The sequence below is a fragment of the Malurus melanocephalus genome, unplaced genomic scaffold (assembly GCF_030028575.1).
Source record: "Malurus melanocephalus ecotype Western Australia unplaced genomic scaffold, MMel_1.1 scaffold_58, whole genome shotgun sequence".
NCBI classification, from domain to species: domain Eukaryota; kingdom Metazoa; phylum Chordata; class Aves; order Passeriformes; family Maluridae; genus Malurus; species Malurus melanocephalus.
In genome coordinates this window covers 1,496,130-1,514,045 of record NW_026623290.1, presented here as the reverse complement: position 1 = coordinate 1,514,045, position 17,916 = coordinate 1,496,130, and the positions used below count along the sequence as shown (strand labels likewise).

The window sequence follows — 17,916 nt, the reverse complement described above, 5'->3', positions numbered from 1 at the left end:
GAGTTCAAAGTTCCTCTCCCCCTCCACCCTGCAGAGCCCTGTGTGTCTGCTGAGCCCTGCTCAAATCAGGGTCARTCATTCAGAAGTTCTGCTTGCTCTCCATTTTGGCCTCACAGCAGCATCCCTCCCCTCCTCTTTCAGCTCCATCCTGACCTCCAGCATGTCCTGCTGGCACATGYGCTGCAATTTCCAGTTGCCCAAGAGGAAAAAATGTGAAAAGTTGGATTCCTGGGCTCTTTGGTGTGGTGGAGTGTGTCTGGGGTGGGTTGGGAAGGAGAGCCCTCTCCCTTTGTTGTGCTGCTAACTGTGTTGCTTCTCTCTTTGTCCTTCCCACAGAGAGTACGGACAGCTTTGTCTCAAGTAAGTGTCTCCTTGCCTTTTGCATGCTCTGCCTGGTTTGTTTCTGTGATTTTTGCCCTGCTCCTCTGCGATTTATGTAGGAAAAATGAGGAAGCAAGAAGCAGGGTGGTGGAGGTTGCACAAAGCTCTGGCTTTCCTGTGCATGAACAAGATTGTTGAGCTTGTGGTCAGCTGGGTAATCTCTTGAGACCAGGAGATGTTCATCTGCCTCTACTGATGTCCCAAAGAAGGTTCTCTCAAGGAAATGGTGGTTGGTTGTGTAGCAGAGGGGATTTTGATGCAGGCTGGCCAGTCCTCAATGACAGCATCTCTCTGGTGTGGGCTGGGACAAGAAGCAGGACTCAATTCTGTTGTGTTTCTTCAACAGATTCTTCCCTCCACCCCCCAAAACACATCATATGCCACACATCCCAAAAGGCATTCAACCATGTATTTGGATTGAGTTTTGCTGGAGTCAGTTTTGTTTTAACCCCACTGAGCTCAGTAGAATTCTGAAAATTAGGAGAGGGCTCAAGGGTGGTGGGAGCCCGTTCCAGGACAGCAGGCATCCAAATGTTCCTCATTTTTGAGGAACATGTTTTCTCTGCTGCTGCGCACAGGGAGCTCTCTGAGAGTTGATTTGTGCCTTCTGAAAGAGAGAAATTTGCAGCTGCTTTTAGGGGATGAGCTGGATCYCCTTAGGTCAGGCCCTGTTGGAATGTGCTGGTGCCCTGAGAGTCCTGTGGGAATTCCACTGACTTTTGTGTCTCTGGATTTTGGTTTCAGTCGGTGATTACGAAGTGAGTCCCACCCCACCGATCACTGTGACCCACAAACCAGAGGAGGACACTTTTGGGGTGAGTCCTGGCCTCTTTCTGTACAGAACTGCTTTGCATTCCTTCCTTGTTATTGATGACTCAGTATTTGTATTTCTCTGCTGTTTTGAGATGTTTGTGAGGAAAATCTCCTCCTTTGTGRCTCAGGGCAGCAATCAGAAGGATTTTGTGGCCTGTGTCAGGCAGGTAAAATGACTGACACAAACCATCTGATCCTCCTGGGTCTGCAGTGTGGAACAGGGAACCCTTTGAAAACCAGGCATCCTGTGAAGTCTCTGCTGGCAGGGTCAGGAATTCTCACTCTAAAAAAGCAGCACCCAGAGAACAAACAAACAGGCAATTGTGTGTTTTGGACTGTTATTGATCTGTTAAGCTTAGCCTGGTGAGGGACTCGGGTTTAGTTTGGCTCAATTCTGTCAATKCCTGTTTGCCCTCTCTCCTGCTGTGCAGGGCATGCCTGAAATGAAAAASGAAAATAAGTCTAGGGCTTATCAGTTCTTAATGTTGGCTTTCTTCTGCAGAATCCTTTTAGAAAAAAAAAAAGTGTGTGTAAGTATTAGAAGAAAAAAATTAGCATGTTACACAATTGCTCTAGTTTTTTGAAAGTTTTAAGATACTAAAACCCACCAGGTACCAACAGAACAAACAAAACCCAGTCCATCTTGGTTTCAGTTCTCATCCAACAGAAAACCTTGCTTAACTGAACTGAAAGCTTTGAACAGTGAGGCTGGAGTAATAATGTGCACTGATTATTAAATATAAAACACAGAAAACAAGCTGGGGATGAAAATAGACTGTGGTAAAATAAAAWTTTTAAAATATCATAACAAATGTACCAGGAGTAAGGAAAAGGATTGCAAAATGAAATTACTTCTTCTTGGTTAAATGATGTATATTCCATTATAGCAGAATACAGTTTTGTAAAAGGAAGCGAAGTCTAAATGCATCACAAGACCTAGTGCAGAACAATTGGACACATGCCAAAGAAATTGTTGTTTACATCAATGCAATAAAAGTATCTCAAGCAAAGGCTTGAAGGAATAAATATTCATAAATATTAAAATAAGCCTGGGATTGTAAACCCTTTAGGGCAAGGAGCTTTTCTTTCCCTGCTTGTACATTGCCACAATGGAACCACAGCTCCAGTGAAGGACTTGGACACTGTTGTCCTATAAATATTTACTATTAAAATTACAATAAATAGGAAATAATAGTTGAAGGTGTTTGGAAATTCAGCTGTTTTACGGGRAAAAAAGCCCCTGGTTCTACTCCATTTCTTCTGTTTTGTTTTTGTGGTGTGTTGTTTTCCCTCGCTCTGTCCTGGGGGATGTTTAGATGGAGGCAGAATGGTGTTCCCAGCTGAGCTTTGAGTAGTTTTAGCGCTGCAATGTCACAAATGGAGGCTGGGGACATGGTGCAGTGAAAGGAGAGCCCAGGCACTGGAGCAGAGAGCTCTTTTCCCCTGCAGAYACAAAGAGTGAGAGGCTGGGAAAAATTGGTGCCAGAACTGCATCACTGATGGGAAGATCCCAGACCTCCCAGTCCTGCAGAAAGCCTCTAATGCCTCCAAGCTGTGCCAGAGCCTGCTGCTTTCACTTGGATTTTCCTCCTTGGCTGATATCCACAGGGCTGCAGCAGAGGGTGTGAGGCTATAGAAAGGTTARCAGGCCAAGGAGGTGCTGTATTTCTGATTTAGGCTCCTAAATTGCTCTGTGTTGACTGTAAGGCTTTTCCCTTGCAGGTTTCCATAGCGGTTGGGCTGGCAGCTTTTGCTTGTGTCCTCTTGGTCGTCCTCTTTATTATGATCAACAAGTACGGCCGGCGGTCCAAGTTTGGCATGAAAGGTGAGTGCAGTCACCTTGCCCGAGCAGGAGGCACCTTCCAGGATTGCCTGGCTCTTGTGGCAAATATGGAAAGGTGCTGTGGCTTCATTCCTRCCGTGCAGAGCCTTCTGAAGGGAATGCAGTTTGTTGAATCCTCCATGGAGAGAGTAACGGAGATGAGTGGGCTGGTGGCTCTCACCCGTGTGTGCTCTGTGTGGGTGTGTGGTCCTTTTCAATACATAACTGCATCTGTAGGTTGTCCCAAAGAGCTTTGAGCCTGCTGCCTCYAKCTCTGTGTTCAGGACARCATGGTCTTGGGTGAAATGTGCCTCGTGGAGCTCTTGGGTGAAATGTGCCTCGTGGAGCTCTTGGGTGAAATGTGCCTCGTGGAGCCCAGGGTGGAGTTGACAGAATGATGTGAAATTGGTTTGAGTTCTGTTGGGAAGGTGGGAGCAGCCTCTCTGTGCCCATCTGTGAGTGGGGACCAAGATGCTGCTGTCACTTTATGCTCCCACTGGGAAGGCAGTGGTGTGGAAGGGCTCTTTCTGCCGCCTCTCTGGTGAAAGGTTTCCTCCTCTGTGTCATGAATAATGACTTCAGAAATTCATTTCGAGTGTCACTGATAGCGACTGGGAAGTGGGAAGGCGTCTGATGTTTGCCAGGCAGAGCTGGTCTCTGTCCTGCCCTCACCAGCTCTGCGATGTGACAGAACCCATGACAGGCGTGGATGACTCTGTGCCATCTGCTTTTTGTCACTCTGCTGGTGTCTCCAGCTGGGCAGCGTTGGTGGTGCCCGGTGGAGGCTGAAGGAGGAGCCTTCCCATGACAGAGTAATTCCCAGCCTAATTGGTGGCTCATGCACACGCTGTTGGAAGCCAGGCTTTGGCAAGCACGAGCTGCTCCCAGTGCTCCCGAGTCCCAGGCTGTTTCCTGGCCTTGCTGTGGTCTGTGCTGCAGGGCAGGTTGATCGGTTTGGGAATGTTCCTCATGCTTGCCTAGGGCCTTGTTTGCTTTGCATAGACATTTCCTGAGTGGGTCCAGATTGGATTCTGGCTGGAGTTTCTCCTAGGCATCCTATGGAGATGGGAGACAGGACATTTAATTAAATAGTGAATCTTCTACACCAACTTAGGAATATTTGGTCCATATGTCCGATGATAAGAACCATCTGGTGGAKTGTACTGGCTGGTGGGTGGAGTAGAGGAATGGAAGACAGGGTTCCYGGGATCAATTCCCAGCTCTTCCACTGACTCACTTAGTGGCCATAGGCAATTAGCWGCCTTAACCTCTGCCTCTGCTTTAATTTCCCCATCTGTAAAACTGGGATGATGTTATGTGCCTTCTGGAGGGATTTGTCAGAACACTTTGGAAGTGCTYGGGCATGTGCCACTGATGGAGCTTYGTTTGGGATACAAATACAAAAAGGAAAAGTAACATTTGAGTCTAGTGGAAGAATCAAAGAGRAGGGAAGTGAGTAATGAGTCTTGGTGTGTGTGTTTAGAGGTGTTTGGATAARTGTGGCRGTGGATATTCTGAATTCCCAGAAAACAGAGGAGTGCCATGATGGGCCCTTGAGTGTCAAGTTTAACAGAGGCAGAATTGTTTCACCAGAAAAGCCAGCTTTGCTCCTCATCATTCTGYGCTTCTTCCAATTCCGATATGAAACCACAACCCTGCGAAGTTWCTACAGGTTTCATTGACTTTGCTTGGAGAGATGGAGTTGACAGAAGATATATACATCTTTAAAACCAGGGAGAACTCTTTATGAAGTCACAAGTGTCATAGGCACCATCATGGGCAGCCTATTCACACTGCCCAAAGTGCTCTGCTCAGTTARCTCTCGGGCAGGAATCATCCTTTATGGCACACAGCACGTTCTCATCTACTAAGGAAAAAAAAAAAAATCCAAACCCTGAATCTTTTGGGGAAAGTGCATCCCTGATTCAGGAGCTGTTTGTTGCCAGCTGATACGTTGCCACTCGTTGTTGAAATCCCAGCTTGGCGGGCCTGCAGGAGCAGGTTTTTCCTGTTGATTTTGTCAGATGCAGAACATTGTGTGCTCGTGTTGGACATGTTAYCTAAAGCACCTCATGACTCTTTCTGAGCACATCTTTATCCTTCTGCGTCTCCCAGTGTTAAGCAGATGRTTTATTTCCTAGAGAGAGGTGAAGGTGGACTGACAAAATTGGATGTCACGTTGGGTTTGGGCGGCTCTCTGGGCCAGCCTGTTGGGTTTAGAACCTGCTTTAGAACCAGGCTGCTGAGCATCCAACATCCCTGCTGCCTTTGCTGGGAGGAAAGTCATTGTGTCTTGAGGGACATGTGCTGGGAGAGGACTTTGAGGAGATGATGTGTCCAATTTTGTCCTTTTCTGGCTGGTGGCACATCCTCAGAGCACCATCCTKCTCCTGTAGCAGCGAGTTGATGGGAAAGCCTGCAGAGCCGAACGTGCCTTCGGCGRGCCGGAGCGCTGACACCAACAAAAGCTCCTTTGAGAGCTCTGAGGAGCTGAGCTCGCCCAGCCTGGCTCCCGGCCATCCCTCTCGCCTTCCCCTGCTCCCTCCGGGGAAGGGAGGGCATTCATCAGCGCGGAACGGCCGAGGTCAGATCCCCTTTCTGGCCGCCTGTCGGAGCTGGGAGGGAGCAGGGAGGGCTGAGGCAGCTGGGGGGAGCTGGGGATGGCTGGAGCTGGGCTGGTGGAGCGGCAGGGAAGTGGCAAACAAAGCTCCTTTTTGTGAGAAGTGCTGCTGCATGAGCGGCGGAGAGGCAGTGGAGGGAAAACCACTGGGAAGGATGAATGTTAAAAACTGAGACTCATTGAAGTTGCAGAATTGCAGCCACTTGCTGAAGGGTGTTGTATGCAGAGGGAGGGCTGGGATGCTTTTTAAAGCCRTGCTTTAGTGTGGCTTTAGAAAAGGGTCTTACCAAGCAAGAAACTGAAAGTTGGAGTATTTTGGTTTAGTGTGTGTCCCAAGGGGGTGGTGTTTTTTGGATGTGATAGACCCCATGGGAGTGAGGAGCCCAATATCCTGCTCTCAGTTCTGCTTTCTCCATTTCTGCAGCCATTGTCCCACATTTCCTGACTGCCCACCCAAGGTGGGGGGCTTTATACCTCACCTACCAGGGTCAGGCTTGTCACTGCAACCCTTGTAAACTGTCTCTTCCAATCCAAGTTTAATCRCAGCAGATGACAGGAAATGAAATTTTGTAGTATAATAAAAAAGCCACGTGCAAGTCCCAGGACTAAGAAAAATTAAATTTCATGAAAGAATAATAATGGCGCAGGAAGAAAAATCTGGGGCATACAAAACGTTTGAATGGCACAGTGGTGGAGACTGTAAATACTTAGGTTGATGGACTGAAATATATTCTCCTTTTACTTGTTTTCTGTTGCATTTGCAAGTGCCTTGGGATGAAGGACGTGTGCTCATGCATATCTGTGTGATGTATTCCTGGTGCTGCACAACTTCAATAAAAACCAAATGGAGTTAGCTGAGATATGCAGAGAAAGGTGCTAGGGAGAATCCAGAGACACGAGCACTTGTTTTGCTGAGATGAACTCTTTTCCAGGCTCTGAGATAAAAAAACTTCTTCCATTCTCCAATCAAGGTTTTCTTCCCAGGGTGGAGCCAGAACCAGCTAATGGTTCAGGCTTGGTTACAGTTGGCAAAGGGTTGATTGGTTTTTTCTATGATTTCCTGAAGGAATAAGGCCTGTGATCATGCTGCCTCTCTGCACGCACACAAGTGTGTGTGTACAGCCCTGCCTGCCTGGATTTCCCCTTTCTCTGCTGTAAATTTGGACCTGCTGGCTGGTTCCATCCAGAGGAGAGGGGAAAGGACTTTACAGATGCTTTTACAGGGATCATGGAAATGAGGGAGCTAAACAGAATGACAGCTCAGGTGATGTCCTGCTGATAAAAATGCCTCAAGGCTTTCTGGGCATTGGAGAATTCCTACGGGAGCTCAGCCTTGGACAAAGAAGCTCAGGGTGAAGCTTTCATGGGCTCTGTGAAGCTGTGCACATGCATTTACAGGATTCCTTTCTGAACAAGCAGAAACAGCAAGGAGGTGGGGGAGAACCAAATGAGCAGCAAACAAATAGTGCCCAAGCTTTCTGTGATGTTTGGAGAATCCCATCRCTATCAGCTCATTTGATATTTGCTCTAATAGCCCTGATCAAAGCTCTGGCACTGCTGATGTGYGTGTGGATGTCAGAAATACTTGCAGAGCTGTTCCATTGTCATTTAGTGTTGGTTAAAAGGTACTTAAAGCAGTTGCCTATTTGATTATGATTGGGGGCTATTAACATGCTTTTCCATAAACAGATGGTTACTGTCCAATTGCAACAATTCCAGAGTTCTGATTCAAGAGGAGCAGCTCCTGCAAAGATATATTGGGTGCTTGTCATTTTGCTTTTGTTGTTTTGGGGTGTTTTTAAATTTTTTTTTTTTGTTTTCTTCATATTTTTTTCTTCTCCTTCATTATGCAATTATTGCTAAAGCTTCAAAGTGGGGAAATATATATATATATATATATATATGAGAGCCTGCCATGTGGTGGGAGCAGGAAGAAAGAGCAAAGTGCTATCAATGTGGCACAGCTACAGGAGAGAAACAGCCATACATCAGCAGCCATGGATAATCACAGGGATTGGGGATGTGTGGCTCTCCAGAGCAATGGACTGGGATTGGGAATCCATTGCTGGGGTGTTCTTGGGGCTGGGGGTGTGATRTGCAGAGCCCTGAGGGGCTCAGCCCCCTGAAAGACCCGAGCAGARCATGGGACTGATGGAATTCAGGGCTTCTCCTTGCTGATATCCTTCTGTTTGTTAGAAAAACCCTTGATATACTTCTACTCCTCGATATTACTTGTGTTTATTTGCCTGGGAAGTGGAWTGAAAGGGCATGTGGTTTCACTGGGGCTTCCTCCTATAAATACCTGTTTATACTCTGCTGAAGTGCAAGCTGTGYGATTTTTATATTTRTTTATTTAATGCCTTCAAGGTGATAAAGCATAAAGCTMTTGGAACTGCTGAATATTGCTTTCYATGACTACCTGAAAGTGAGCTGGGGACAGGTGGGGGTCTGTCAGTGCCTTCTTGCAGGTAACAGGCAACAGGACAAAGCTTCAAGTTGCACAATGGGAGGTTTAGATTGGATATTGGGAAAAATTTCTTCACTGACAGAGTGGGTCATGCATGGGAACTGGCTGCTTGAGAAAGGGTGGAATCAGTGTTTCTGGAAGCATTAAAAAACCACGTGGATGTGGCACTTAGGGACAATGTGGCACTTAGGGACAATGTGGCACTTAGGGACATGTATAGAAGTAGAACTGGCAGTGTTAGGTTAATGGTAGGACTTAATGATCAGAGGGACCTTTTCCTTAATGATCTTAGAGACCTTTAATGATTCTGTGGCAAGTGTCTCACCCTCTGCTGTGCCCTGGGTTCCTTGGCAAACCTTTGGGAGATGCCACCTGTCCCTTGAGGTGCTGTGACAAAGCTTCTGCTTCTCCTGTCTCRCTCCAGCAGTGAAATGCTCGTGCCCCTTGTCCCACAGTCCCAGGTGACATTGTTCTGGTGAAGGTTTGGAGGGGTCACTCTGTTCCTGGTTGCTGTGTGAAGGAGCAGGGAGCCACCCTTGGCTGGAGAGGTGCATGGAATGACCCTGCAGGAGAAATGGTCAGCAAAAGGTCAGGATGTATTTAGATCCAGAAATAAAACRTTTTCCCGCTCCCAGAAGTATTAATAGGTTATTTATAAAGGAAATGTAAAGTGCACTGACCAGCCATTATTTATTTCAGTTGCATATACAAAACCCAGGTGTCTTTTTTTAGGCCACCGCTGAAAGCAGTTAAAAATATTTAAAAAAAGACAGATCAGTGGTTTTCAGATGACCTGAGAAGCCCCAAGCCTCCTTCACACCATGTTCCTGCAGGCTTTTCCTCCCTGTGTGTGACCTCTCTCTCTCGGGGTGTCTGTGTTTGCTCCAGGTTGTTTCTGAGTTGGCATTTATTTATTTTTTATGCTTTTTTTTTTTTAAACTAAAGTGTCCCTGTTTCAATTGGGCTCGGTGCATTGGCTTTTCCACCAGCACAGCAGTGTAACAAGTGGTTACACCATCTCCACAAACCTTGTGTCCTGTGCACTCTCCTGTGCTTCTCTGCAGGCAGCCAACAATCAGACAACTGAATGTCAACTTTGATGTGGCTCTAATAAGGTGCAGGGCAGTGCTGGAAGAAGAAAAGGACTTTAATTAATATTTTAATTGTAGTTTGTCTGTACTGCACTTGTCCAATTACTCTTTGAAAAAGATTTTGCTGCTGCTAATGCTGATAAATGGTCCTCTGGGAGGATGTCCCTGGTGAGTTTATCACCTCTTCCTACTCGTGCCTTGCTGCAGGATTTATGTGATGTTTAGCCAGGGATRCAGAGATCTGTCACTCTGTCCTTAAGCCCTGGAGCAGGAGAGCTTTGCACTTTGTCAAGGGACAGGTGGCTGTGATGTGAATGGCAGGATTGGCAGGGGAAACCAAACAGAGGGAAGAAAGAGAGCAGTGCTGCTTGGTTTTGAACCTGGGATGGATGTGCTTGAAGGAGTTTCTAGAAATTTGGAGGCAGTGRAATAAGCTCCCAAGGRAATRGGTGAGAGCTGTCACCTGGGCTGTTCAAGCTTTGACTGGCAAAAGCAAATTGTAAGGAGCACTGGAGCATCTGATGATCTGATGGGCTTGTTCCAGCTCCAAATTCTATTTCTTGTGGTGTGCAGCCTGTGTGTGTCCAGGACAGTTCCAAAAACCTCCATCAGCAGCACCGGTGTTTGGCATCTCTTGATGGAATTGGGATGCTCAGGCRTCTAATTTCAATCTACAACTAAGCTATTAAAAATCAATGGACCAGAAGATAATGCCTGTACACAAAAGCAGCTGGGTAGTATTTTGTGCACAGGAGAAATAAATCACATTTGGAGCCTCATATTTTGTGTCTGAGGAGCAGGGTTRTTATAATCTGGTTTCTGTTTGGGACAGTGATCCTCAGTTTATGCTGTGGCCTTGGACTGAGTGGAATTGAGGCGATTCTCTGTTACCCTGAACATGGCTTGGGGTTGAGGAGAAGGACTCAGGATGTCACACAAGATCTTTTTTGGGGGCTCTGTGTTGAGACACAGCTGCTTTCAGGGTGATTGAGGGGCACCCTGCAGGGAATGATGCCCAGTGCACCCACAAAACTCATCCCAGCCTTGCACTGGGGCTGTGGGGCAGGATCTCCCCTGTGCTCTCAGGCTTCTGGTGGGAGAAGTTCTTGGAGCTGGGCATCTTCTGTGTCTCACAGCCTCTGCTGGAATCTGGTAGCTCCAGAGAAGCTTTCCTTCACTGCTTTGGTCCCACATCTGCAGGAATTATCATCCTCTTCTGGAAGGGATTGTTTCACATGGGGAGCCTTGCGCTGCAGCCCAGCATCMCATACACCTTGGTTTTGTGGTGGAGGTTTTGTGGCTCTGCTGGCTGCCCTCTGATCTTGCTGAWAGACCTCATTTTGTGACCAGCAAGGAGCTTTCCCTACCAGAAATGGGACAAAGCCTTGCTGGATCAGATGCTCGTTGAGAGGCACAGCCTCTGGGCAGGTGGTTGTGCCAYGTCTGCCTTTGATGTCACTCAAACCAAAGCAGTGCACAGCTTCAAAAACCACAGAGGGTGAAAAAATCATACAATTATAGCAGAGGAAAGGGATATGCCTGCTTAGATTTTGGATTAAAAACCCTTTGGCTTGCTTCTCATTCCACCTGAGCAACCTATAGGAGCTGACATCTCCTTCTCTCCATCCCAGCTCATGCTTCATCCTCCCCAGCAAASTGCAAGCTCTTCCAGCCTGATGCAGTCAAGAGTCAGACAAGAGGCTGTGAATTAGTGAGAGAGGAAAAACATTGTTTTTATTTCCTGGTGTGRTTCACATGGCAGGGGCTGAGATGTCAGCGCTGCAGCCTCCCTGCCTCATCCTTGTCCTGGTGAAACACTGGCCACTCCTGTGGCAGCCCGTGCTGCTGAGACAGCTGCTGGGATCAGGAYAGGGGAGAACTGGCCTTTTTGTTGCTGACAAGACGATTTCACCCTGCTGCTCTAAAAACTCTTGTGACATCCCCAATTTTCCAGATGGATAATGAAAACCTGTGAGCGCGGCCGCGGCGATGCGCTCGCCTGTGGATCTGTGTCCACTGTTTCATATCTGCTGACAGGGATTCATAATGGTTACACTGAGTGGAGCAGGCACTCAGGAAGGCAGGTAAAGACACTGCTGCCCTGGGGCTGAGGCRTGTTCCTCACCATGCAGAGGAGGGATGGGAATTGCACCTGGATCCCCATCCTGATGGGCYGATTCCTGCCTCTCCTTCTCCTGGGCTGCATGGTGCAGGAGCTGCTGGCCAGATCTGCTCAYCTCTGGCTCAGGAGCCTCTTGACACCCTCTCCCAGCATCCAGGGGTGCTSCYGAGTCTCACCTTGGGGCTGCTGCGTTCCCACTGGGCCACTGCTTTGGGGAGAGCATGACAGAGCCAGGTTTCCCCCTGCCTGCAGGTGCATGGTCCATGCAAAAGGCAAAGCATGTCTTTATCCACCGTGATTGAAGTAATGATATAAAAAAAAAAAAAAAAACCCTATAATTTTGAATGGTCTAGGATCAATATTTATCCTTATTGATCTCTTAATTAATTTCTCTTTCTTTCATCTGTGTTTTGGGTGAATTCCCATGCCCATCCCCGTGCACACAGCAGTGGGATGCTGCAGCAGGTCTGAGTAGCTGATCAGGAGCTCTGGCACAGCCAGGCAGGGCAGACACAAAACTCCTTCTGCTGCTGGGGTGCAGGGCTGGGGATCTGCTGCTGAGACCTGTCAGGAGGATCTGTGTTGTGTAGGATTCTATGCTGCTCACCAAAAGTGCTCTGGGGCAGGGCAGGTTGCTGCCAGAGAACTGCTCAGTCTGTTTATTTAAAATAATCCATTACATGTTTTTACAYCCCATCCCATTGGTTGTCAATCCCTGGGGCTGTTACAGCTGGCTTTTACTGCAGTGCTAAATTTAATTGTTTTTAAGTTTCCACCTTGGTTTTCTAATTCTGCCCCTGTCTGCTGGCTGAGGGAAGCATTGCCCCTGTGACTTTGTRCCTTTGGTGCCTCTTGATTTGGGAGAAGGCAGCTGAGCTGGAGAGGATTCWGCTCTGCTCAGACACTGAGCTTCCTAATCAGCTGTGGCCTCAGAAATTCTGATGGTCCCAGAATAGATTCATRTTAAATATGTGTCTAAATGTGTCTTAAATAGACATATTGCCATGTGGACTGGCTCAAAGCTCTGCCAGAGCTATGCCACTCAGACTGGCACTAGCAGGGAAGAGCCATGTAAATCAAATTTGCTGTTATATTAGAAGCAAAGTGCTCGTATCCAAGCCGGTTTGAATTAATTTTTCAAGAAAGTTTTTCTCTGAGACATTATCAAATATATTACAGTCTTCATTGACTAATTTTGTAATTCAATCAGGGAAAAATAAGGCATTGAAGGTAGTTCGGCATGATTTGTTTTTATAGACCAACTGCTTCATCCTCCTGATTCCACTATCATTTAGGCTCTTAAATAATTCTTTCTTTCCTTTGATTTTTCACTATAAATTTAAAGTTAGGCTTATTAATTTATTCTTCACACCAGCCAGGATAACAAATACAAGTTTTATGCATATGTGTGTGTATATAAAGGGAAAAGTCTTTACAGATTTAAAGAGCTTCTGCCTTCTTGGCAAGTTTCTCAGCCTGGAATTAAATTGGTTGCAGTATCTGGTAATGAGACTTCTTGCCTTTTGGGCTGCTGAGTGCTTTTGCTGAGTATCCTGCTCAGGTCTGTCCCTCTGTGTGGGACAAAGAGAGGAAAAATTGCTGAATTTTCCAGCAATAATTYTCTTAGCTGTTGTAACCATTATTTAATTTTCTTTCTCTCTGTTTTTATTATTCTATTTTGGTTTATGCTTTAATCATATTTAAGGAGTATTAATTCTTCTATATCCTGTTTGTTCTCAATCTCCCTTGATCTAAGGAATTGTGATAGAAATTGAAATTAGATACAGCCTTTTACTTCTGTGTGTCTGCAGAAATCCCATTCCACCCTCCTGCTGCAGGGCAGCTGGATTTCAGATATTTCTTCCCTTTTTTAAATATTGTTACTTAGTTCTTAATAACAAAACATATTGTCCTCGCTGTGTTCCTTTTTTTAATCTAAATTTCTTATGCTGTTGGTGTATTTAGGAGCGATTTGGGCTTATTCTCTCTGCTCAAAGATTTCAAGTAATGCTTCCTGGCTGCTACTGTCTGTTAACATGATATTGGAGTTAATGGGATGTCAGCATGTGCCAAAACCCCTCATCAGCAAAGCACACGTGCTCCACTCTGGCATATTAAAGCTGCAGTTGTAAGGGTAAAGCAAGGCACTTTGCTACCTTTTGATGTGGATAGGTAAAGGCATTGATTTAAGTTCTGCTGAACTCGCTGTGATCAGCTTGCACCAAAAAAAGTCACTTCCTCTTAAGTGTGCCCCGATGGAGAGGTAAATCTGAAATCTGTGTTGGGCTCTGCAAAGGGAGTCTCACTTGGGTTTGCTCCTGCCAGAGTTTCAGGTGGGGGTTTTGGGATCAGCCTTATGGGCAGGCTGTGTGGTATTCTGCCAGGAAGGAATGAGGTTCTGCTTTTTTGCTAAAAGAGGAGAGGTGCTATTAAATTCTGTTGATTGAGTATTTTACTAGGATGTGCTACTGGGCATTTGAATGCCTGCCAGCTGCCTCTCTTTTTTTAATACCTTATTTTGTTATTTCATTGAGGCAAAAYCTGGCATTTATTTACCTGCTATTAGACAGCTTGCAGAAAGCTGTGTAAGCTCTCCTTTTGCAAAAGGCACATTAGTTCAAATTCCTGGTTGCTGTGCTGCTCTGCTTTGATACCTGCCTTTGGAAACCTTCCTGGATGCAGGCAGGGAGGCAACATGCTGTCTGAAACTGTGCCTGGAGGATGAATCCTGGTTTCCAASCAGTGGCAAAAATGTGTATATTAACCCTGGATCAGGCTTCACCTTTAAATTTCTATTTTTTTTTTATTAGAAACAAAATTTGTGGTTTTCAAATCCATCAGACTTTTGTGCAAATTCAGGAWCCATCAACATCCTCCGTTCGTAGTGGAGAATCCCAATTTTGAACTGGGCACTTGAGTGGTTTTCTCAGGAGCCATTTCCAAGTATTTTAGTATCAGATGTCAGTGCAAAGCTGGCATTTGCATTAAAGATCCTGTGTGTGTTTCAGGACCTCTGAACTCTGTTCTGTGGCACAGGAATTCTGATGATTTTATGACCCTCCATCAGTGTCTGCAGTGCTTTATGACATCTCAAAGATGTTGGGAAGTTCCAGGTTGAGAGATGAGAAGAAATGAGGGTGTGKAAGGATGAGGGAGAGGTGGTGCAGCAGTCCAGGCTCTTTTTTGGCAGCCTAATCTTTCGTGTCACCCCCACCAAGGCAGCTAGGGAAGGAGAAAACTCCTCTCTCTTCTCCCACGGAGCACGGGCATTGAAGGGGGAGGTAAAGGTGGGGAGKGGGTTATTAACAGCTTTATGAAAATGGTGGTAAGGGCCTGTTTGTCTACATGGAGGGAGCCCTGGAGGGAGATTTGCCATGGGGCAGGATCTGTGAGGATAAATAATCTCGGCTGGAATTTGYGCTAATGATTTCCTGAGCACGCTGGCATGCCTTTATCAGTGGAGGAGGAGGGAAAGCAGAGCTTCTGGCTTTTTTTGGGGTGTGAATGGGGAAGGCAGGAGGAGGCTGGAGAGAGGAGGGAGCAGCAAGTGTTTCCCAATTTGGTTAGTGGTGTGGGAGATGGAAGGTTGGTGGTTGAATTTTAATTTCTTTTATTGGTCTGGTAAGGCAGTAGCTATGGGAGATGTGTTACCCACGGATGCAGCTCCACTGTGCAGTCCTGGAAACTTTCTGCTGAAAGATGTTTTCTTGATCAAGAGGTTTGGTTGATACACAGTCCAGCACAGTTCTGTCAGTTTAAATTATTGAGGAGTTCTATATGAGTGTCTTGATTGAGAAGGGAGAGAACAAATGCAAAATACACAAATCTGAGCTAGAGCAGAGCAGGGGGAACTGYGTGGAAGCCCAGTTATTAACCTTATGTCCTCATCACAGCCAGGTCAGATTCAACAAAACCATCTCAGTACCTTCCTGAATTACTRCAGTTTGAAGATTTGAATTTAAACTTGTACACTGAGAGCCTGGAAATGGGAGTGCACCCTCCTGCATGGGTTTTGAGTGAACAGAAGCACTGCAGGTTYTGTGCTCCTGCCTCGTGCTGCAGCTGTAGGAGAGCAGGGGGTCAAACACATCGTGGTACCAAATAAAATCTTCAGGATATCAAGCTGTAATTTYCTAGAGGCTGAGGGAAATGTTTGTAGTAAATATTGGCTCCTAGAGGATAAAGAAACTACAAGTTCTTATCTGTTTGAGGTTGTTTATCCCTGTTTCTGGATGTACCAGAAATGCACAGATCAGGCTTTTTCTGTGGCTCTGCCTTTCCTTCTGCCTCAGACATGGGRAGGGTGGGCTGGGAGATGGGGAGATTCTGTGTGTGGAGGAAGGAGAACCCAAGGATCACCCATGTTCCAGCCTCCATCAGCTGTGCCAGCAGCTCTGAGACCTGCCATCTCCGTGGTGGTTTTATTATTTTTTTTTTTTTTGGTGGGGTGTGCTCCTCTTACCAGATTAGCTGAGCTTTACTGAGAAAGCAGCTGGCAGATAATTTCATTACTGGCCACCTGTTGGGAAGTACATATGTGCCAGCATTTTTCTAAGCATAGGAGTTTAAAAAGTAGCAAAGGGAATTAATAGACAAATCCTACCGAAATTCCTCCAACATCYTTCGTCAATCCTGGGTTTAATGTCTAACGAGTGCTGGGGTGTGCATGATGGGAGCAAGGGATGGTTCTTAATAAAGGGTTTCATTGGGGAAAAAGGGCTTTACTCACAGTAACTCAGTGGGTAAATTTGCATGGTGTTGATAAGAAGACTGGGATTGAGATGGGCTTGGGGACTGAGACAGGCTCTCTGCTGTGACCAGCAGGCCAGTGAGCCATCCAGAGCATGCCCAGGGCTAAGGGTCATCCAGGTAGAGATGATGCCTTGCAGGCTGTTAAAATACCATGGCTGGAATTTTATTTATCCCTTGCTACAAAGCCTGCCTCGGACAGTTGATCAGTTTGGTGTTGGAGTAGCTTTTGCAGAGGTTTAACAAGATAAATCGCTGCAGACTGCCTGCACAGCCATGCAGGAGGAGCAGGTTCCTCATCACGTGGGGGCAGAAGCATTTGGAGCTGTGTCTCTCTCACCTCTGGTAGCAAAATGAGCCTCAGGACCATCCATCACACTTGGTAGRACCCTGGGAAACCAAAAAGAGGGTAGAAGCATCCTGAAATGCTGTCCTGAGCATCTCCTTTGAAGGGCAGGTGTGAGTGCTGACCTCCTGCACGGCCTTCAGTCAGCACGGGCTTGCCACAAAAAGGAACATGGAAGTTTGGGAAGCAGTCTGAGTGTCTTTGGAGATGGTAGATCTCTGGTGGCTGCAGGTGAAAAGCTCTTCCTGTGCTCTTTCACCGCTCTCTTTGTTGGAGATTGTTATTATTAAACTTCTTTGTTATGGTGTCAGCTAGAAGAGATGAGGTGTGAAGGAGGTTACGTTACCAGAGCCTTCTGCAGGCAATAAAAGGTAAAAATGGGAGATTAGAGATATTCCCAGAAGGTGAACAGACCAAGAGCAATGGCCTGAACTTCAGGARGATTTGTAGATGGGTTAGGAAAGGCTTTGGAGCACAGAGGAGGATGGTGGTGTCCAGCAAAGGGGAGTTCAGGGTGCAGACTGAAGAAGTGGAGCCAGCTTTCCAAGAGGGTTTGCTGTGACCCCAAGGCCCAGCTCTCTAAACCTTTCTCTGCTGTGAAGGGCAAACTCCCTGGAGGAGCTGGCAGAGGCTCGTGTGGAGCAGTGCTGCTGCTCTGGGACACCGTGGGGCTGCCCCATCCCCTCTGCCCCATCCCCTCTGCCCCATCCCCTCTGCCCCATCCCCTCTCCCCTTGGGGCTGCCTGCTCCTCCTCCTGCCCCATTCCCTGGGCTCTCAGGCACTCGGTCTTGCTTCCTGCCTTTGGAAACCTTCCTGGATGCAGGCAGGGAGGCAAAATGCTGGCTGAAACTGTGYCTGGAGGATGAATCCTGGTTTCCAACCAGTGGCAAAAATGTGTATATYAATCCTAGATCAGGCTTCATCTTTAAATTTCTTTCTTTAATATAGAAATAAAATTTGTGGTTTTCAAAGCCATCAGGCTTTTGTGCAAATTCAGGATCCACCAACATCCCCCGTTCTTAGTGGAGAACCTTAATTTTGAACTGGGCACTTGTCTGGAGAATTGTCCTCTTTTGGAGCATTAACCCACACCTTAGAGCAGGCACAGAACTGCATCCCTGCCAGGGAGGCTCACACAGCACCCTGGCAGCTGAGCTGCAGCCCCTTGGATGTTTTTCCCCTGCCAAGAGCAGCACGTTTGGATTTTCTGCTMCCACCCTGCGTGCTCTGGTTGTTCCCTGAGTCCGAGTTAGTTACAGCAGCTTTCAGCACGCTCTGTGTTGATCATCTCGCTGGTGGACGCGGGTATTTCATGCAGCAAAACTTCTTTTTTTCTTTTTTTTTTTTTTTTTTTTTTTTTTTTTTTTTTTTTTTTTGCCTGGAGAATGAGTGAATTAAGCCATGTGTTTACTAGCACTTGAGCAAAGCGGTCCCAGGCTGGGCCATAAGATATACGACTGGTGCTTAAAATTAAGAGAGCAAACATCGACACAGAAAACTGGAG

The 17,916-nt window shown here is 46.6% G+C and overlaps 1 protein-coding gene across 3 annotated transcripts in view; it reads left to right on the top strand.

The window, feature by feature from the left end:
- The window catches only part of NTRK3 (neurotrophic receptor tyrosine kinase 3), a 199,549-nt gene that overhangs the window by 66,729 nt on the left and 114,904 nt on the right, over positions 1–17,916 (top strand). For all 3 annotated transcript variants that reach the window (XM_057365814.1, XM_057365815.1, XM_057365816.1), the window contains exons 9-11: positions 337–360; positions 1,126–1,196; positions 2,917–3,019. In XM_057365814.1, the coding sequence (XP_057221797.1) occupies positions 337–360; positions 1,126–1,196; positions 2,917–3,019 (198 nt within the window). The remainder of the gene's footprint in view (positions 1–336; positions 361–1,125; positions 1,197–2,916; positions 3,020–17,916) is intronic.